Below are 22,318 nucleotides of genomic sequence, written 5' to 3'. Positions count from 1 at the left end.
TTACACCACCCGATTACCTACTGTTCTTTGTGAATCGTACACAACTGCTCATGTTAAATGACTTAATAAAGGCGATGCGTGTTCATTCCACTGTAACTTTTGTCTGTTTAGCGGCCAAATTTATAATTTTTTTTTCCCCGTTATGTAAATTTAAAGCCCAACGAATAGAAATATTTGCCGCGTCCGCTGCAGAAAAGATCGTCGTAAAACATTAATTCCGCTTTCTTCGCTCGGCACCGGGCGGTGACTTACGTCGGGTTCGTAATTGGGACACGAAACGGACATGAGTGCGAGCGAGGGGTGCAGTGACGAGGGACGGGCGGAAGACTCGAGGGTTGCGAAAGTTATGGTTAACGGGAAACTAAAGTAAATCAAATTAAATCTATCCTGCCGCTCGTTAAATTGAATGCCCGGAGCCTGGAGTATGCAAGGCACGATTCCTAAAACGTTCGCCCACTTACAGTCGCGATTTTACAATTCGAATCTGAACGAGCGCGGCTCTTTGCGGAAGCTTCTGATGGGGAGGGGGGGGGGGGGGGGGGGTCCTTCCCGCGACGTGGCGGTGCGGATTACGGCCAATATAGAACAAGCTGCACGCAGCTAAGCGGGCCAGAATTTACATGTGGTTTTTAAACCCTAGTCAAAATATATTACATTAATTACTGATAAGATTTCTCAAAATTAAACGTTTGAATTCTGTCGAAAAAGGGGCGCCTGCTATTTATCTTTTTCACGAATGCAAACGAAGCGGAAACTCGCTTCGCCATCTTTCACCGTGCACTGACCGACCCGTATGCGCTCCCTTAGTTAAAAGTATCTGAATTTACGTCCGATTGGCCACTCTGTAAGTTTACGCAGTGGTCTAACTTAATATGTTGCCATTGGATACGGCATTTAAATGTTAAGGTCAATAGAGCGAGGCCCTACACGGTCGACATGGAATAATTTCCGACACACACAAACTCCTACAAAAGAAATGACAACCAAGTTACGTTTTAAGTTCATGTGCGCAACAGAATTTGAAAGAACACGGCAAAATCTGACGAAACCTTTATAAAATTACAAGCTCAGAATTCTTTTTATACGTGTTTTGATTTGCTTGGACGAACTTTACATGCAGTAAACAGCGAATTAAAAATAAATAAATTAATAAAATTCAATCTTCGAATACCCAAGCCCAGTTCCCTGGTTGAAGGTAATTTTTAATTTGTAAAACTGAAAACAGTCATCGATGGCCCGTATCCTCTACGTAAGGAGTCCATTCGATCAACACTCCTGAAAATTTATTCCCGCAATTAAACAAAATTTAAGACAAGTGAAAATCTGTATATCTCACAGCGGGCACAGAATGTTTAAACCGACGTGTAACTTTCGAGTAAACTCGTGACACGATGTAAATTGTTTACCATCACAATGTTTAGAAAGAGATAAATTATATTCTTTTTGTAACGTTTAGTCGAGTCTCCTTAAATAAAAATCCACACTTCGTCAGACCCTCATCGTCGCAGCTAAAGCAGTGCAGCCAACATCATAACATCACCTTCCTGAACAAACACGCACAAAATCATGCCCGTTCGTAATTAATATTAAATATTTAGACTTTGACCGCAATAATATTTGACCTGGAAAGGAATGCAATTATATTAAACTTACGCGTGGAAGTTCTATCGTTCCATCATGCCAGAATTTTCTGGTAAGCCAATAGTCAGATATTATTAAAAAAGACGTTCGTATCTGAATGAGACATTCCGAACTTGGGCGGTGGCAGATACAGACACACACAATGCGAGGCATTTTAGCAACATAACAACGCAGCAACGTCACAAATTGGTTAAAAATAATAAACAAACGCAGAATTTGAAGTATGGATTCACAACGACCAACGGCGAAAGCACGATATTTTTAATTAACTTTGATTAGATTCAATTTTAAATTACAATAATACTTTTAGTGTAGACACAAACTGATAAAATGCTTAATAAGGGATCATGCGAACCAATTACTAATAATGTACTAAATGAGCCCATTTGGAGAAATTATAACAAGACTACGAATAATTTGATGTACAAAGGAAAGATGCACGAACATTCGCCGAGCACCAGGGTGCTCGAATCAAGGACTGCGGAGGCGAGGCGGGGCGTGTAGGCCAGGTTGCAAATGAGAGAAGTACGCCACTTGGAAGACTTAAGCGCAGACTGGCGCATAACTGATCTCCAGAAATCGGATCTGACAAAAATGTGGACCGGATTCACCTGGCTCAGAATTGGGATCAATGCCGGACTCTTGTAGACACGGAAACCTCTGAATTCCATAAAAGGCTGAGAATTTGACCAGCTGAGCGACTACTAGGTTCTCGAGGAACGTTTCTCTCCGTGGAGTTCTTACGACTACATCCAATCACTTAATGTTAAGTCCAAGTTAACTAAGAATCTGGAACGATCTTCAAGAGATATTTATCAGAAATGTGTAAACATGAGACCAAAGCTAGAAAGAAGGAAAATGCTTCGCCCTTCGCATTCGCTGGGATATTCAGTGACAGGCCCGTGGGTAAGATTGCAATTCAACCTAGACGTCAGAACAGAAACTTGTATTCGTGACTGTGCAATACAGGAGATGCGTCTTTCTTCCCACCGGAGCAGGCTCCGGGTTGAGAAGATAACCGCCTGACGGGCGGCGGCGAGGGAGTTGCTTCGCGCCACTCACACACCCAATATTTAAATAATTTCAACTGAAATATATCACAGCATTTTAAAGTATCATGTCAAATTTGAACGCTGTCTCTAAATGACACGCGGCAGATTCCAGCAGGCTTTGTGGATTTTGTCGCCATCCTCCCTTCAACCCTCGACCCCCTGCTTGGAGCTTGTTGTTCCAATCCCAACACTAGTTTGCTGCTGTGACACCTCCCCCTTGTTTGTCAAACGTCACCGGGGCACCTGGCGCCCACAACCTCATTTTTTAACCCAACGCCTCCCCTGTGAACCACAGCACGTCACTCACACCGCAGCGCATTCCACAAATGCCAACCACAAATTGGCCCTTCTTATCCACGGGAACAATAAAATGTATTTCGTAATTGCAAAAACACAATCAATACCAGACACAAGTCTGAGGTTTCCGCTTTATACAACAAGTGCATAATTTCCATTGAACTGAACAGCAATTTCGCTCTGTAAATTATTACGTAATGGACCTGCAATACTTTAACGCGGGCCTCAAGAAAATTCATCTAGTAACACCCTACAAAACTCGGTGGTAATTATGAGCACCACCTGCATTTTGTGGGTTTTGTACGGTTCTCAGAGTGGACTGCGATTAAGTCTTTCCGCGAACATCTACCGTCCAGAAAAATGTCCAAGACTGGGACACCAACGACGGTTCTGAGACGATCCTAAGCCCCTCCGACGTCAAAGTGTACCACGCACTTAAAAGTTAAGTCACTGACCCAGCTGCAAGTTAATTAATTACGATCTCCTGAAGTCTGCAATACAAACTGTGAACCAAGGTTACTCTCTTACCCGTAAAAAATATATGTATGTTCTTTTAAACCGTTTCAGGGGTGTCTTTGCACATAGGCAGGCCTACCAGTTCAGAAAGACAAACGTGGATGCCATGATGCGATAAATTCGCCTGGTATCGTACGCAATCCTGCTTCGTGTTTATGGGGAACGTACCACGATTCGGTTTTAGACCGAAACACGTCGCAGGAACGACCTAAGAATAAGACCTGACAGCCTCGCCGCTAGACAAGTCATCACCCCACGTATCGGCACTTCCTAAGGGCGTCCATTTAAGGACAACATCGGATTCATTTCTCAGCCCTTCATTGCAAAGCCACTCATAGCCTGGTTTTACTGAATCTATAATACTGCTTATAAATTGCATAATTAAATTTAAAAATGGCTCAACGCATAAGAGTTAGAAGATTTGTTTTTGTGTTATTTGGAACCTCAATTAAAACGAAAAGTCGATCTGCACCCGTCAATAACTGGATTAAAAAAAAGATATGGCAATTTTAAGATCTAATTAGAGACGGTGGGCGGGCAGCGATTGGCACAGAGAAACGAGTCCAGGGTGCAAGGCTTCCGTCCGCCCGGGGAGACCTCCAGTCCCTGGATGCAAATTCTAGGCAGGACAACAGACCACAACACGCAGTGGGCATCGGCGTCTCTTTTCTTGCGGTAAAGCGATCGCATGTCCCCAGTGTTTAATTACGAAGCATGTCTTAACTGTGCTGACCCAAACCAATCCGTTACGGACCTACAGAATGGTTACAAACGGCCTGCTTTGTGGCGCTACCAAGAATTTAACTTGCGAGGCTGAGGAATCTATCGACAGGTAAATCTGAAACGTCGGTTTCCCGAAATTTGTACACCAACGGCTGGAAACTGTGTGTGTGTGTGTGTGTGTAGCGCACTGGCAGGAAGCCTATATTAAAGGGTGAGGGGTACGGGGAGGGAGGGGGGGGAGAGAAGAAGCCTGTGTAGAAATTAAGGGAGGAAAAGCCAGCGAAGTCAAGTCTTTAAAAATCCAACCAGTTCCACCCGCCGTATACAACGTAATTGCACAAAGCGTTTTGCGGTTAACTGCGCTCCGTACAAGGATTAATTAGCCGGTGACCGCAACAACTGAGTGCGTGTGTAGCTCTGTGTTGTGCGATGCTGCCTCCCGCCCAAAGCTTGCTTACGGTCGGAGCGAATCTGCGGCTACTAAGAGGGAGGAGGACGAGATTCCGAAAGCCGCGTCTTTACATAACCCTCGCTACAAGCAATTGCCTTGCCTACACAAACTGCACGGGTTGATTCGAAGCCCGAATCAGCTGACTGTGGAATAAATCGCAACAAAACACACCGAGTAGTATCAAGCTGACGGACATCGGCGTCCCAGGGCAAACCCGAGCGTGGCGGTGAACGGAGAAAGACGCCTTCGGTGGCTGCGTTCTAGCGCGGTGGAGACTGCGATAGGTTTCAGAGGTCCTTGCTGCCTCCATCATCAAGGCGATGGGCAAACCTCAAATCCAACACGAATGCCTGTGCAACCGCGTCTGACCCTGCGTTGTTTAACGACGCTTTCAAATGCTTGGGCAATCCAAAATTATTCTTACGACAGACAGTGTGACTGCTTGGTCGTAAAGCGTCTCGCTCCGTTCTGTTATAAAGCACAACACAGTCGTATTTCACTTTCGTGCAGGTGTCTGGTGGGGGGGGGGGGCTTCACGCATTTCAAGAACCAGACTTTCCCCTTACAAGACAACAGAAGCGTTTCTTCCCAAGACTAAAATGTAAAAATTTAGGGAGAAGCAAAAGACATCTTCATTACGCGACAAACACTTAAAATGACCGGACTCTGGGCTCCTTTGTTCAGACCTTACACCGAAATGAGCCAAGGAATAGACGTCAGTTACTTAACTTCAATATTTAACATCGACCGGTGAATAGCGAGGCAAGACGATTCAAGGCAGACTGGACATTTTCTTGCAAAGATTCGGAAAGGAAGCTCTGTTTTAAGCGGGTAGCAATCACAGGGCACGCCAGTCGTTGACAGTATCCTTAGCACAGTTCAGAGGTCCTCGTGAGCGAGCGTCTTTGTGAGCCGGCTTGCCGTCCGCCAGCTGGCAGCACTGCAGATATGATCGGCATTGATCAGTTAACCTTTCTATTAACCTCTTGTCTAAAAATTCTATCCATCAAACGCTACTCGTTATCAATCAACGAAACACATGGCGAAGTAAAACCTGTCGCGACTCCCAGCTATTTTGACAAAGTATTCCAGAAAGATTCTGCGGATCGCCGCCTACCAGCGGAAAACAAATGTTGGCACATCCAGCCTGACACTGATTTATACCTTTAAAACGAGATTACGCCGTGTCGATAAATCAAGGAAATTGTCTGCGAATTCTCGACGACCCCTCCCCCACTACCACTTGTTCTACGATCGGCTACCTGCACAGCAAACGAGAACGGAAATCTGATCAGCTACAGAACGTGTTCCCGTCGCCAGGATACCGACCGACCGACCGCTCCAGCTGCGTGCCGAGTGGCAGGTACGTAGCAGACGTTTTGAAACAAAGCCTGTACCAACCTTATCATCATCTTCAGCACATGGCGGGCGCTTGGCTCGAAATAAACTTTGATTCTACGTAAGCGCGCAACCGATCCGCAGACGTCTCAAACAACCAACACCCACTTCGCTTCAAGGCCCAAACGCTCATTAGCACAGAGGTAAACCATCAGTTAAACATTCTAAACCTCAATAGAAACTATTAGCTGAAGACAAATCTGGTAGTTCAAGCCCCTCCGGAAAACGGAAGCCAAGTCTGAGCGTCCAGACTCGTTTCACGTCGTCTGCGGACACAGGCGCCGACATCGAAGACTGTTGTTCTAAGACGTTTGCATTCTGACCTCACGATTTTGGAGTGCAGATAATTCGTTTCACTGTCCTACAAAATTCTGGGTGTTGCGGGAAGAAAACTAAGAGACTGGGCGGGGCACACATGCAGAGACCACAAGCAATTTGTCATAAAATTTCACGAATGCGCGTAACGTCCACCGAACGCAGTGTTAATCAGATACATTACGCGGACATGACACACAATCGCAGTAACATTCTACTTGCTGTGGTAACATCTCCAGCAAGCAATAGAAAGAATTTTTGTCGTATTTAAAGCTGTAATTAAATCCCACCAATATGCAACACTAACGCAAGATATCCATCACGATTTCGTATTTAAAACAGGACCCGAAATTAAAATTACAAAAATTAAATTTCGTAAAAAAATTAATTAAAATGTTGACCTGTGTCGATGTTTCGTACACAGGACCCAGGAAGGTCCTTCTGAAGTTCGAAAACACAGACCCAGAGTCAATACTCAAAAAGTCCACCGTTCAATTCGCGTCCCGAAGTAACTTCGACGTGAAGTCGTATCAGAATAGGAAGATCGATCATTGAATGTGTTTTCTCACGAGCCTAAGGAGAGACAGTTGTTTGTTCATAACGCATGTCACGGGTGCAGTTAACCTGAGGCATTAAAATGTACGCAGCCTAATTGCCCCCCCCCCCCCCCACACACACACACTTTTTATACAACCAAAAAGTTGAATAAAACGTTCATAAGCGCCCTACATTCAAACTGAAACTACCGCTCCGAGGCACCGGACTGAATCTGATGGGCGGACAATGAACCATCAGCTGACGAAGGCATTTCGGAACACATGTTTTAGGATCAAATGGTTCTCGACATTTAAAATCGAGGTTTTTACCAATCTTAAGACTGCATTAAACACTGCAGCCGATGAAAACATTTCGGATTAGTCGGCGTATGTAACCAATGGGCGCGGACAGCCCGCTCCATGAACATCGCGGGTCCATCATCCATCATCTCTTCACTGACTGATGATTCCGTTTCGTCCGACTTACGCAAATTTATGAAAATTAGGAAACACTTCTTCGCGGCAAAGACGAAGTTGTTTACTAAAGACGTCTCACTGTTAATGACTGTACTAAACAAATGAACAGCTGATTCTGAGGAAACTCATGAAGACGCAAGATTCTTCGCACAGATGAGTCGCTGCCATAAATATCGAAACTTCGCAAGAAATAATTCGGCTTCAGTAGAATTTTAAGTTCTCGCGGTCTGGATTAAGGCGCCCTTTAGGCTGGTAGAAGTTTATCGACGTTTCTGATAACGGGGATAGGGTCTCCGAAACGTCGGCACACTTCTGCCAGCCTAAAGGGCGCTACAACCCAGCTTTCTCGTAATCAACGTGCTGCAAGATTTCTAGACAGATGATAAGATAAAATTAACTAGGCTTAGGATATTTTCTCTTTTATTCCGAGTAAGCAATGAAAAGTTAGGAATATGGCGTACGTCGACACTCTCTTCGGGTTTGGCCTTCATGTGGGTTATCGGACAACAACAAGTTGGGCGACTATCAGCTGCTTCCTACATTTCGTTAGCACAAAATTTAAACATTTCCAAAATTAAATACGAATCGTTTATGTTCGTCTGATGCCCCAAAGAACTTTTCGTGGGAAATGTGCCGCGCCCAGGTTCAGTTTTCTTGGCCGTCCGTCAAACACTTTCGGAGGCGAAACACACAGACGGGCGTCGAAGTATTGAGCCATCGGCCGGATGTGTGATTATTTTATTCGAATGCACGAAGCAGGGCTGTGGCCGTGGCCGATCCAGCCCACAGCTTCTAACTCAAAAATTTAACTTAACAAATACCGCGCTTTGTCCGACTTTCGCAAATCTTATGTAATTTCAGACAAGAGGAATCAGGAAGGAGTCGAGAAGACGCAATTATGAAACAATCGATGTATCAGCCCAGGGGGAACGCACAAGACATAAAAATCAACAAACAGTAACAAGTCATCAACTCTTGAAACGTGGTTCAGCTAGCTATTATGGGTCTTCAGAATAGCCCGCCTCTCAATTATATCCCTGGCCAGCTCAATCCAATCCCAGCGTCACTTTAATGTAATTCTCCCAACTTTCCCCTCGAGGTTTCCCCGCTAAAAGTATGCACGCTACATGTTCGGCCCACTTTATCGATGTTAATGCACAATTTTCAAGCGGAATGTTGCACGTTGGCGGAACCGCCTTCGACGGATTAGAGTTTAAATTCACAATGTCTGTCTATTAAGGGCGGGATATTTGGTACAAAATGCGAAGGGCGCGGTCGGAAGCCACATCGTAGTTTTCTTAAAACCCTCGCCTGAGGGAAAGCGTGAATACGCCTAACCTGCGGCAACCTGGAAAACATCCGAAACTGAGCAAACGAAACAAGTCTAAGTGATCTGTTTCAACATCGGCACGGAAAACCTACAGATCCGGGAAGGAAATAGCCAGACGCGGAATTACCGATCACAAACGCGCCGTAAAACGCGACATATTAACCCTTTGAAGCCGAAGATCGTCTGAATATTATTTACGAATCCAGACCGTACCGCGAAGAAAACACTACACCTCACCATTACGAAAATCAGCTGGTTAACCCTTTGAAGCCGAAGCTCGTCTTCATAATATTTACGAATCCAGACCGTACCGCGAAGAAAACACTTCACTTAACCATTAGAAGTCGAATCAGGCGGTACCACATAAGATTTAACAAAAGAACATCCCGGTCAAAGCCTTAAAAGGAATTACGTATCTGAGAAAGGTCCATCGTACTTCATCTTGGTGCGTACCCGGGGTTTGGAAATGGATTTTCATTCCGTCTCAGAATCGTCAAGTGATCTCATGAATCTCGCGAAGAAATCTAAATATACGAAACATCTCACCGCGGCCCTAAAAATAGCCAAACTGTCAGTGTGGCCTCTCAGCCAAAATGTGCCATATGTTTTGGTTGTTCGACGCCTATTCTTACAGACTTTAATTGTTTCTGTTACCGAATTCCTGTGGCGCCGGTTTCGGACTCGGCCGGTCGGCCGACGGAGAGGGCGCGCTGCCTCGGAGACGACTCGCAGCTGGCACACGAGGCGCAGTGGCGTGCCACTGGGACGTCGACAGCCCGTCTCCGCACCTCTCAAGAGAGGGCTCGTCGTACGAAAATAAAACCTCAGCGGCAAATAACTACGACGAACAAACCACCGCGTTCCTACGCTCGGACGAACGTAGATAAACGCTCGTGACAACACACGCCACTGCTTTCAGATGGGACCGGAAACCAAAGCCCTGAGGGACGACTTAACAAAGCCGTGGTACGTTCCACTCTTCAAACACGGTCACTCCTAGGCTCTCCACTGGAGTCGCCGTCTTTCCATCAATACGAGAGAATTCTTCTTAAACCACCAACAAAAATAACTGGACGTAGTTTTAAAAAAACCTCCAGACTCTGTCAACGTCTAAAACCAAACTATTCCACGCGAAATACAATCACCGGGTCATTAAATCAAGAATCTCGATTTACTTTCCTTTTCCGCCGCACGGATGCCCTAAATGTCAGCACCGTCGGCCGCTATCAACAAAGGACTCGAACGCGTGACCCAAGTGTTCGAGTGGACTCGGGACGGTACGAGCACTGGGGATAAAATCGTCTCGCAACAACAACAGTTTGCAGTTCATCACGAATTAAGAACCATTGTTATTTACAGGAAATATTTTAGACTTTAAAACGCAAATACAAATTCGAAATTGTGTTATACGTGAACACCGATCGAACATTCTAACAACAACAATGCCATTACCGCAATTAATAATCGAGTACGTTTAGATGATAATATTCCAACACCGAACCTCAATTGTTGCACAAGCCTACGCCCAACGACTACAAAACATCACGGAAACACGTTCCTACGTCGGAGGCCACACGGCCATATTTATCGGCGTTGAAGCCCGAACAGCACGCGGGAATAATGTGAAGACTTGAACACGAAAACTCAGGATCAGGGCACATAACAAAACAAGTCATTTCATTTGTCGGCGCGCAGTTGATATAGCGCAGTGAAACAAAACACAAATATGGAAAAAGATGTGAATTCTTCCGAGCGACCACGGCAGCACGTCCTGGGCCAGCGGTCCACTCTCGCTCGGCGGCAACACCGACCGTAGCTCGCACGAGGGAGTCCCACTTCCCCGCCATTGAGCAAACGCATCGCAAAACAAAGGACCTGAAGCTACGGAGACTCCGATTGCCCCGTCCTTCTTCAGACACTCCCGTCTCACTACACGAAATGACCTTGGATGCATCTGACGCCGCCTTCAATCCGAAAATGACATCGCAACTCAACAAAACAAATGTTTCTCCTTCCTTGAAAGTGTTGATCAGTGCGGTGTACGATGTTCGTTCAAGGTTGTACATTTTTTCTGGAATTCATGCTCCTTCGTACTCAGTGAACAATCTCATGCCCTGATAACATAAGCCAGATGCATTACAGCAACAAGGGCACAAAAACCACGAGTTTTGATCAACAGCATCAAAGCGAATTCGCTTCATTTTCTCTTGTATTTGCCCCCATAAGACAATTTCTGGCACAGACTCTTTCGAGGCGTCGCGATTGCAGTGAACTCCACTGCTCTGAATAAAGATTATGTTGAGGTCAAAGCAAATCAAACTCCGTTTCACTGGAACTGACAGGTGGACACAGAAACCAATGGGGAAGAGACTCCAAGAAAACAAATAAAATAAACACTGAAAATTCAAAAGCATGTGAGAGCAGAGAGGAATAAAAATCCTGCGCAGTAATTCGCCCCGCTCTCGACACTCCGCAGATCAGCTTCTGGCTGAGAAACGATTCCGCTCCACGGAAGAGACTCAAAGACTCTTTGTGAAGCCAACGCTGCCACAACATTTCAAAATCGCTATTTACTGAATTCAACTTGAGGAGCGGACATTGCTACCGACTGAAACTGTAATGTCTGCGCCTGACTCCTGTTTGTGCCGGGAGGTGCCAAATTCTCCAAATTTAATTCAACAAGGGGGCATTGACACCTGCATCGTGTTGCAAGTGTCCCAACTGAAAGGCCACAACAAGAAAAGATAAACTGCGACACTCACGTCTAAATCCTCGTCCCTCCTCGGGAGTCGAGCGCTCGGTGCCCTCTGAGCCCGGGGTGGCCGTGCCCTCGCGGTCTTCAGACATGGGGGCGTCTGAACTCTCTTCCTTCACCACAGGAGCCAGAAGAGGAGGCGAGACGGACGCGCTGGCAGGAGAACTTGAATCGGCTCTCTGCTGTTGGGTCTGGCCGTTCAGATACCCTCGCTCTTCGGCGGCGATGCCGGGAGAGAAGAGGGTGGACAGGTGGTTCGTGGGGGTCGACGCTTCGTGGTGATTGCTGCTGCCTGTCTCGATCTTCAGACACTTGGAAGGTGGGGCAAAAGCAGAAGGGAAACCTTTGACCTCGGGAGCTGCGGGTGTACCGAGAGGTCTGAAAGCGCCAGATCCGAAAGGGACTCGCGGGTCAAGAGCCGGGTGCAAGAACTGAGGCTGGAGATGGTGCAGCAGGTGGGCCGGCAGGCCGGGATAGCTTTCCATGTGCCGGAGGCCAAACCCAGCAGCGGTGAACGGCACGTGCAAATCCTTAGCTTCTGGTGCCTGGGTGAAAAATAAGCAGAAGAACATTGACAAATGCACTTGGAACAGGATAAGTTAACCTTCAGGACATTCAACTTCAGAAATCTTAAATATCAAAATAACTACTGGCCTGCATGAGGTTGAATCTTCTGGTACATCACATCTACAGGTTTTTATGAGGCACATTTAATAAATTTATTTTCCTGCTTTATTTTCATTGTAAGATTAATGGCATACATACCTGTGGATTGAAGGGCCTCTGCATTCTAAGGGCCTCAGGCAGCCCTCCTGCTTGAGAAAACACTACCAAAGCTGGGGGTGGTAGAGGGTTAGGAACATATGCAGAATTTTCCATCTGTAAGAAGATTAAAGACACTAAAAATTCATCTATGAATTCTTTAAATTACTAACATAATCAATCTAGTAAGAACTTGAAAATGTAAGCAAATGTACCATGACTAAACCACACTTACAAAAAAACAAAACAAAATAGCCACTATTTACCAGTTGTTTTTTTTTTTGATTAAAACTTTTAAATTATCTAAATTTAAAAAAATGCTTTCTTAACAACAGGCAACTATTACAAATCCTCATAAGCATTTTGACACCATGTTACAGTGCCATGCTTGTGCTCAGAAAAACAGCACAAAATTCACTAACTTCACATATTATAATAGCATGAGCCTTGAATCGAAGGCAATTGTCTCGTACATTGAACAGGACGTCAGTTATCTTCGTAACCTACAGAAATTATCAGAGAAATATAAACAAATGCGACGGGCTTGAATACAAGACGCCATAAAACTACAACAAATGTTGTAATCACAAACATGTTAAGCACATCGTAACACAGAAAGCACTCCCGCATCACACACGACGGCAACTTGTGTTGACATCCCAACATTATCTCTCATTAACCATTAGCACATCTTTAATTTTCACCTGCACTTAAATACATTTATGAAACACTTGAATATCAAGTTGCATCATAACCCTACATTGACTTCTGATTTTTGTTTACCTTGAATCGACTCAAACTGACAGTACCATGTGATGAATAATGTATTAATATTATAAAATGTGTTTAAACTTTCTAAAGTGCACGTTGGTTGGACCGAGTAGCTTCCAATTGCTGCTCCCGAATCCACCAAGCGCCAACTGAGCTCCATAAACACTTACCTACACACTCATGTTGTCCCGAGGTGCATGTTGGGAAATCGACAAAACACGATCGCATTTCGTACGGCGGGAGAAAACGAATATGGAGAGCTGCGTGATGGTAGCGGGACCGATGAACTTAATATTGATTATTCTGATACATACGGACGCCAGAAGAAGAGGGTAACCAGGCATCTGATCCCCCCCGCTAGATTTCTGAAAAAATCAAAATTGAAAATACATTTAATACTAATACCAACATTTAAAATTATTTTTCAATAGATTTTAATACAAAGACCCACAACTCTCGAACGATCCGCAAAAATATTCTTAAACGGCTTAAAACAAGTTTGTAAGCAAATTTTCTGGCTGTGCCGTTGTAAAAATTATTCCTAGCAACGACCTCGCTAAACCACACACGTTTTTAAGTTGGTGTATAAGAAAATACGTTGTAATGTCGGCTTCAATGTAACTAATGTTGTATTAACTTAATATATACAGATTTGCCGAAACACACACACATTCTTGTTCAAAGAAACAGTATGTTAATAACACATTACATTTGAGGTCTTCCAGATTACGACGCCAGGTCGTGTAGTTTTGTAGATGGTTGCCGACGTTCCGCCGAAACTTATAACCACTTACAAGACTAGACGACATTCAGGTCATTTGCACGATCGCGAGAGAATTCTGCAAGGACAATGTGTCCGATTTAATTACGATTTCCATTAATTATTTCTTTGTTTATTCCGTTAATTAACGATTACAAAACTGGGTAACATTTAATGGTACGTGAAATGCTGAATGCAAACATTCTAGGTTAACCTAACCTAAATAAGCTGAGCCAACGGAACTAGGCGTATAAACAATTGCAAGTATCAGCTTTCACTCGTCACTGTGTGTAGTAGGTACGATTACAAAGTTAACCACAACTACTTAGAAGCTGAAACATAACTTTGATCATCAGTTTGCAGCTTAAATGCTGACAAACAAAAGTTCAATGAATTAAGATCACGCAGATGCAGAAACTTAAACTCGCTTTTAAGAAGCCCGGCACAATTATAAACATTCTCCTGTGTATTTAATTTCCGTTCCTATTGTTCCGTTATAACAGGAAGTGCACCACAGACACCGAATAAAGCAAAGATAACAAATGCAGTTCCATTGTTGTACAAGCGTTGATCTCGTGCAAGAAGACTCATTTAATGAGACGATACTAGGACGGAAATTAAAGAATATTCTTCATCTCGTTTTTGCAAACACATTCGATTCTGTTACTACGAGCGAGCTATTACGCCTGGCATTAGCTCCATTAACAGTAATAATAAAACACGCTCATGTTACTTTTAGTTTCGATATCATAATTTGTTCTGGGCTGAGTCGCAGTGTGGTATATACCAACATTCCGAATAAACATTATCCTCCATCACGAGCAGAGACGATTGAGACAGGAATATTACTTCGAAACGTCAGTTTCTACGCTACTAATTCACATCGTCATCCATAATCTTGAGCGCTGAGGAATCGAAGTACAGCAGCGAGACGTATAAGACTAGATTCTGTTTTTGTAGGTTGCAGCACCGTCCTGTCTGACAGATGACTATCAGCGCTTGAAGTGACTACCAACCCAAAAGACAGTAATCTGTGTCGACGTGAAAAACGAAAATCTCATCCAAAACTTCCCATATACGAGCGGTATGTACGGTTTACATTACGTTTCTGAAGTACAGTTCTTGATCAAACGTACTGGACCACTTTCGCAAATGTCATTGTTAACCACCTCCAACCGCAGTTAATAAAGATTACATCATTATTCTTCGTAACGCCATGCGCCATAATTCCGTTTGGAAAGATTCGCTCCTTATAATTTTTCCCCCATATTCTTGAAGCTGAATCACACGATGGGCTTACAACAAAGTCACTATAATCTAGACCATGGCCCACATAGGTGTACTGAACATTTACTACTGAAGTAAGCCTGGAGTGTGCTACATTTAATACTTTATCGGCAGCGAAAAGATCAACTGCAAACGCTAACGTATTCAGAGCAACAAACAAGCTTAATTAAGTAGACCGAGCAATGCCTATGCTCACTATTCAAATCAGATCAGAGTTGGGTACTTGGGGAGGATTTAGTATGGATTGTGTAAAACTTGGGGATTGGCCAACGACTACACAGCCTTGCTACCTCGTCCGGTGACAATCGGCGAAGGCGTTAAGCCCGTAGCAACAACCAAATCTCCCACAAGCAGCAGTCGGCTTAAGTTCACATAACTCATTGCAGTGCTGGGGAGAGATTTTTAAGGCAAGCAAACCACAGTATTGTGGGTTACGGATCTGTAAGTGTCTGGTCGATGGAAGTCAGAATTCCAGTAGAATATTTCCACAAAACACAGATGTTCCGAACGGAGCAACCGCACATTTCCCTCCAATCGATTGTTAAAAGACACCTGCTTTACCGCGAAAATATCAACGTATCTCTAAATTAACAAGGTCACAAAGGTACACTGACGTTCTTCGCGTGAACAGGGGTGTAGCCCATCGGAAGAATTACTATCTAACCCGATGTGGCCCAGGGGTTTCCATCCCCAAAGTAAGGCAGGCCAGAAAAGGCTTGGGGAGAGACCCCTGAATGTTGATCCTTGGGATTCTGTACGCCCTTGGTAAAACCATGAGAGTTAGCTACCACCTAGCAAAACCCAGACAGCCATGGACGTTCTTTGCGTCAAAACCATCCAGTAACCAGTTGACCACGAAACTGGAGCAGAAGAATACTCTACTCAGATGGTCAGAGTCGTTGCCATTGAAATGAAAGCTTTGAGTACACAGATCTACAATTAGGCCAAAATGCATCAAGAACCCTTTCAAGCCGAATGCTCGTCTAAATAATGTTTAAAATTCGATTCTAACCTCAAAGCAAACGTCTCCATTACAAACATGCATTCGTTAAGGGTACTTACTTAGGGGAACACTCGCTGTTCGAGTACTGTATGGGCAAAATGCATGTTGAATGTTGTTACAGGTGGTAAATACAATTACCACTCAGTTTTAAAGGATTAAGCCTGTCAGAAACACTACAGAGTTGTCTTTTAGCGTCTTAAGGAAAACAATAGGCGCACACATATTTATTAGGCATACAAGAAAGAAATGTTTATGTTTTGAAATATTGTTTAATTACAAGGTAATATTAATTCGTAGCATTAATTAACCAAATATTCTGATTGAAACACAGCCCAAATGAAAACAAAGCAAAATACACAACTTGAAGTGTTGCTCAGTTAAATTGCAGCGGGTTAATATAGGAACACTTCTGCCGCACAGGAAAGCGGATTTATTATTAACACACAGTTAGAACATTATCTTCAACATGACATGCAATAACATGTTGAAGATCATGTGGTCATCTTCAGGCGCCTGTCAAATACAATTTAAATGAACCTGACGACTGTTTAATCTGTTCAAAAACAGGAGAAACAGTTGGCAGAGGACACATGCAAGATAATAGGTCATCGGGCCAGCACGCTTTTGCAGTTATCCAATAACTAGGTTAAATCACTGATAAAATACGAAATTCATAGTTATCCTAGAAACCGCCTCATATTTCAAATGTCTCCTACGGTTTTGGTTCATTTGACAATCTTCACGTTCATCTAAATTATATTTGATAGAAAGCGTGCCGATCGTAGTAAATCCAATCTGTTACGTGCTCCCGAATAACTCCGTGACAGGACGATAAAATATAAGATAGGTTACTGTACATTAAACATAGTTAGTATTCTAAAATAAAATATTTGGCATTTAAAAAATACATAAATACCTCTGACACTTAAAATTCTGGGATAAAACTTTGCGGTAATGTACACAGTGGCCCTAGAGCTAGAGGTGAAACTGACGAGCGACACGTAACTTCAAGATTTTAAAAAAATCACTGCAGGTACATGTAGAAATGCCTCGTCCATTTAATTTGAAACAAAAAGAAACTCACGATTTTAATCTAGTACATGATTGAGCATTAGCAGAAAATGGTTATTCAATTATTTAAGAAACCTCTACAATATTTCTATCCTCTAGTTTTAACGTCTGTAGCCAAGTAACGAGGAGTTGTTATATCTTCAAATTTAGTTGATTTCAATTGTACAGAAGAAGACTCTCAAAATATGAAGGTACTAGAAGCTTCCAGAAATTCACGTGTCTGCATGACTGCAAGTCCACAATGTTTTTTGAATGCTTTTGCATCTGGGGACCGTCCGCGCGGAAAAATCATCAGAGCCGACGAACACGCGAAATAAAAGCAATCTCACCTCATTCAGTCCTGCTCCTCCGCGCAGTGTCTTGTGCACATTTTCTTCGTGCTTTCGTCGCGACTGGCTCACTCATAAAGGCTGCTGATGCTCTGTACACATTTTAATAAAATTACAATTTTTAACCAATTACTTAAGCACATCATTTCTACAGACACGTAACAGCTACAAACTAAATTATATAGTACACATGTACATTTATATTAACAAGTCTAGAACAAAATACACAAAATACCCAAAATTCTGAAGAGAAAGTAAACCATGTGATAGATTACATATATTTATATGAAGATAAAAAGATATATCAAATAGAGTTTATTTGAGAATAATGGTAAGGAAATGAACCAGGGAAAATATAAAATCCCACCAAATTTTTATCTCTGACTCTCTTTTAAATATAATAAATGCAGAACCACCATCAGTCATTATTCTGCAGCAGTGATTCAGAAGCAGCGTTCTGTGGATGGATTTCTCCGACGGTCAAATTCAGATGAACCCTCTTTAAGACGAAATATGTAAAGCAAGAACAGCGTTCTTTCTGACTGAATGGCAGATTCTCGTGAGCTTATGCTTACAATTAGTGAGCCACATTCTTGAAAAACATTCCTCCTTCACACGACATTTCCTCAGAGTGAAACAATTTTTCACCGTCATTAAGGTTAGAATGGCATAATTACGGCAGTCTGATTAGCATTCCTTCGTTCACTGCAACAAAAATTCACTGAATTTTCCCTAGTTCAGTTCTGATTCAAGTGTAGTGAGATCTGAGGTACTCGTGGCGGTCAAAATTGGGATCGCAGTCTTCTGGGCTGTGACACGGCTCAGCCCCACAGGAGGTCACCAATGTCCCTCTGAAATGTTGGTGTCACAATCCACAGGACTACGATCCACACTGGATGACAACAAATCTTCTTCATATACTGCACTGACACAGAAATAACTTAAGTAACATGACAGTCCAACTACTAACGCTACGCGCAACATTCAATTAAAGAAAAACAGGACCCCCTCCCCAAATAACCACAAGTACGCTACATTTCTCTTTTAAGGAAACTGTTGCGCATGCATTTAGTTTCAGTTGTCATTCTTAAATGCAACGAGGGTCTTGGAACATTGCCCCTTTACATTTCAATATTTCAGATTATCCAAAAGAAACTGGCAAGGTACCGACCCTACCTTGGTTTCCTGTTATTAGTATTTCAGCACAGTATCCTACCACGGGCATCTCAGTTCAATTCATTACATCACAGGTAGTTCATGGAGCCAAGGTTAAAACGCAGCTCAAACAACTCACCAATTACTTCATCACACAGCGAAATTTTTCACTCAGAAGACAAATTTATCTTCGCGACCGTGGAACGTTGATGCCGAAGGTGCTATTGTATGTCGCATATATTTTACATATGTACACTTAATTAATTAGGTACATCAACAACAAATTCCGTCTGCTGACTCTGGATATAGTAAATAAATACAGTACAATCATATACACAGACATGAATCTTTTCTTCGACTTCCAGTGAACAAAAATGTGAGGGAACCGCTGCATTGAATTTATCACAGGAGTGTAATTAATTTCCTTAAAAACATATGAACATCGCCACTACGTACTAAAATAATGGCAGCAACATCTCACATACATCAATATCTATTTACAAAGTATGTAACACATCCAACTGAGAGCCTCACGGCTCTATCAAGAAAATGACCTCACAACGTCCGAAACTCCTTTTCATTCTCCAAGTATTAAAAAATCCTGAAACATTCTATTCCACTTCTAATATTTAAAAACATAGTTGTGAACTACTAAAGAATTAAGAAATACGTTATGCGAAATATATCATCAAATCACGGTGACAACATGGAACACTGTTTGCCAATACCATATTTATCCATACACCACGAGTCTGCAAAAAATCTGCGCACCCCAAATTTATATTCTGCCAAGAAAAACTGGAAACAGAACATACAAATCCCTGAACTGAATTAAATTAATATCGACCTTCACTATCCGTGCCGTCTCACAGGCTGCAGATCGCACTAGCATTCTGCTAAACCACTAACCCCAAACAGCGGCCCTGCAGTACAAAGGTTTAAATTCCCTGCTATCAAATGATAAAAGTTGAAATCGAGCAAAACTGATGATAAATTAGATCAGGGTGAACAGTCCCACTCTACGAATGTACGAACGTACACACAATCGCTGACAAAACGAAAAGAGCATGAAATAAAATTAGAAATAATTACTATTATGCTTCATTCCCACTGAGGCTGCAGTCATGTACCAAAGTAAATCTTCAGCACACTCACCTAAACCGTTTACAATCTCTAATAACATGATCACTGGTATCCAGCCCCAGGTGCGCCTGCTCCGTTCACCCAGTAGTTGCAATTTCTGTTGCTTTATTTTTCCTGCGGGGCTCAGTGGGTGGTCCCCAGGAGCCATCCTTTCAGATCGTAAATATTTTCTTACATTTCTCATTCATTACCGCGTCTAATGCCATTTCTGATGTGTGAACAGATGTAAGAGCGATTTTCTCATACCAGTAACTACGTTAGAAATGTTAACATTTTATTCTTTGTACGCATTTTGGAACCTCGTGTTCTCTGTTTTACACATAAAATAATTTAATTTAATTTAAGGAACTTCTGAAATGAACCCAGGATCCTTGAGAGATAAAATCTCTTTCAGAGTTTCTCGCGCCTTCGCCTGGTGCTTTCTGCTTGATGCTAAAGTGCCGCCTCTTATTTAAATATTAATAAAACTGTTATTTCGCCCACAAAAGGCCTGCTGATAACCACTACTTTGCGCAGACAGACCATTCTTTTCACGCTTTTTGGTCACGGTACAATTCCCCATTTGTTTTCCTTCTTTTAAAATCTTCAGTGTCTCACAGACTGCAAATGAATTTCCAACAGCTCCGTGCACGCACTATATGGATAAATACAATATTACGTCACATAATTGTGAAAACTACTCTGGAATGAATAAACGGTCACCCCAAAGAATACACCTACGTCATTACCGGCATTTGAAAAAAAATCATTCTCTTCATCCGAGCTCCTGGTCCTTCTAGTAAATTCTGTTTAAAAAATGTTTGCTGCACTGTTGCATTACAGTAGGCCGACCCACAAGTGGAAACAACAGGCATTGACAAACTTTTCCACCAGAGCCTGAATTTCTGCTAAACAAAATTCAAGGCAATCTGAAGTGTCACATTCTCTGTTCGGCACAGCTTTCTTATACACGACAGCAAGGTCCTGCAAACAATACAAACCAAATTACTGCAAGACTGTGCCATCACGCCCGTTCCTTTCGGCAAGAGAACGCATTACACTTTCCCAATGAAATGAGATTCATTTGAACATGTGGATGGAATAACTCACCCCACGTGACGTGTGCAAGTCGACAGACAGCATCATGAAGGCTTCTACGTAGCGAGAGTGCAGAAAAACGATGTGTTGAATGTTGCCATCTGGAGCTACGAACATTCGGCACTGATCCATGTATTTTGTTGTCAGCACTTTGGCCAATCCTTGATACCAGGAAAGGGGCTGACAGAGCAGTGGCGAAAGGCGTGGATCCAACTGACTCAACGGCTCCACAACAGCAAGATTTCGCAGCTCGCAAAACTCACTGTATGTCAATCCATGTCCTGTCAACTAATAAAACAAACCAGCACGACATGAAGCACGTGCAATATACGTTAAACGCTTGACCGAAAACCTGCTTGTATAGAAAGGTCTACTGCAACATGCAATAAAATCTTCTCAAGCAACAAGCCATGTCAAAATGGAATTTTAGTCCAATGTTTCAAAGACACTCTCTGCCTCCATCATCAAGGAATGTGATGAGTGACTGCAGTTTGCTCTTTATATCTACAAAAAAATGGTGCCCTTTCACGTATGGCCTTTGACAAATATGGAACGCAATGCACCCATCTTCGTACCATTTGTACGGACATGCAGTACCTGGAACTTGATGTGTCTAGGTCTGGTCGATCAACTGCCGTCATCTTGAATGACGGTACTCCTCCACCTTTTTTCACCTGTCTCCATGTCACTTAACTTCGTCCTTTGTAACGGTGTTAGACTATGATTCCATTTTAATGTGGCTTATCGCCCAAGAAAATTTTATTGCATTTAGTCACCGTGAAAGCCTCAAGTCTTAAATATACTGCAAAAGTTCATCCCAGAAGTAAAATTAAGTTTAAAGAAAATCTATTTCCTTAATTTCTGCAGCAGACAACTGACTAAATCAGAAGAAACTGTTGTAAAAGACACAGACGTTAAATGTACCAGATCTCTGGGCGGCGCCTCGTCCCGCTCTCTGTCTCGACGACGCTCCGAGTCACGAGCAGCAGAGCACTGCAGCTTGTTCCACAGCAGGTGTGTGCGACAATGCACCATTCCCTGGGACACCATTGAATATATCCTCTGCACTGCACTGTCTGCTTGTTCCAGAATCAACTGCTGCATGAGCTGCTCATGAGACGAGTAGTACCCCAGGTAATTAACAGCTTCTTGCCTGCAAGGAAAACCACACATTCAAGTATACTTCACAAGCTCATTAAGATGTGGTAGATGTAGAAATAACCTTTCCTTGCATGACTTATTTATCACCCTCATGATGAAGGCAGTAAGCTCCTCCAAAATGTCAGTCAATATCTATCAGACCACATGGTGCTACGTCCTAGAAGACAAGTCATCTTCAAAGAGTTTTTTTTAATATAATAAGTGACACTTGATGATACATTCCATGTGTGTTAATACACACCACTGTTTCTTAAATGCATAAACTTTTAATAGCAATGAAAGCATTCAACATTGTTGAAAAGGTTCAA

The 22,318-nt window shown here is 42.9% G+C and overlaps 2 protein-coding genes across 11 annotated transcripts in view; both read right to left on the bottom strand.

Moving 5' to 3' along the window:
• LOC110827210 (E3 ubiquitin-protein ligase Rnf220) overlaps positions 1 to 13,371 on the bottom strand; it is a 121,339-nt gene extending 107,968 nt beyond the window's left edge. For 6 of the 8 annotated variants that reach the window (XR_015537055.1, XR_002542247.2, XR_015537057.1 and 3 more), the window contains exons 1-3: positions 13,195 to 13,371; positions 12,257 to 12,370; positions 11,499 to 12,036 (exon numbers count right to left, since the gene is read on the bottom strand). Coding sequence is in view for 4 of the 8 variants with exons in the window: in XM_022058660.2 (XP_021914352.1) it covers positions 11,499 to 12,036; positions 12,257 to 12,370 (652 nt within the window). In the remaining 4 variants the exon portion in view is untranslated. The other 2 variants (XM_022058663.2, XM_022058661.1) reach the window with 2 other exon arrangements.
• A 2,952-nt stretch (positions 13,372 to 16,323) lies between these two features.
• The window catches only part of LOC110827217 (KICSTOR complex protein SZT2), a 68,953-nt gene continuing 62,958 nt past the window's right edge, over positions 16,324 to 22,318 (bottom strand). For all 3 annotated transcript variants that reach the window (XM_087355732.1, XM_087355734.1, XM_087355733.1), the window contains 3 exons: positions 21,774 to 22,002; positions 20,862 to 21,137; positions 16,324 to 20,735 (listed from right to left, as the gene is read on the bottom strand). In XM_087355732.1, coding sequence (XP_087211858.1) covers positions 20,589 to 20,735; positions 20,862 to 21,137; positions 21,774 to 22,002 — 652 coding nt within the window. In that variant the 3' untranslated portion in view covers positions 16,324 to 20,588. The remainder of the gene's footprint in view (positions 20,736 to 20,861; positions 21,138 to 21,773; positions 22,003 to 22,318) is intronic.

Source organism: Zootermopsis nevadensis, unplaced genomic scaffold (assembly GCF_977971745.1).
Source record: "Zootermopsis nevadensis isolate Lab colony 2312 unplaced genomic scaffold, Znev_1.0 Znev_ptg000025l, whole genome shotgun sequence".
In the NCBI taxonomy this organism is placed as follows: Eukaryota; Metazoa; Arthropoda; class Insecta; order Blattodea; family Termopsidae; genus Zootermopsis; species Zootermopsis nevadensis.
Note: the sequence above shows the minus strand (reverse complement) of the source record. Positions and strands in the feature narration are given on the sequence as shown.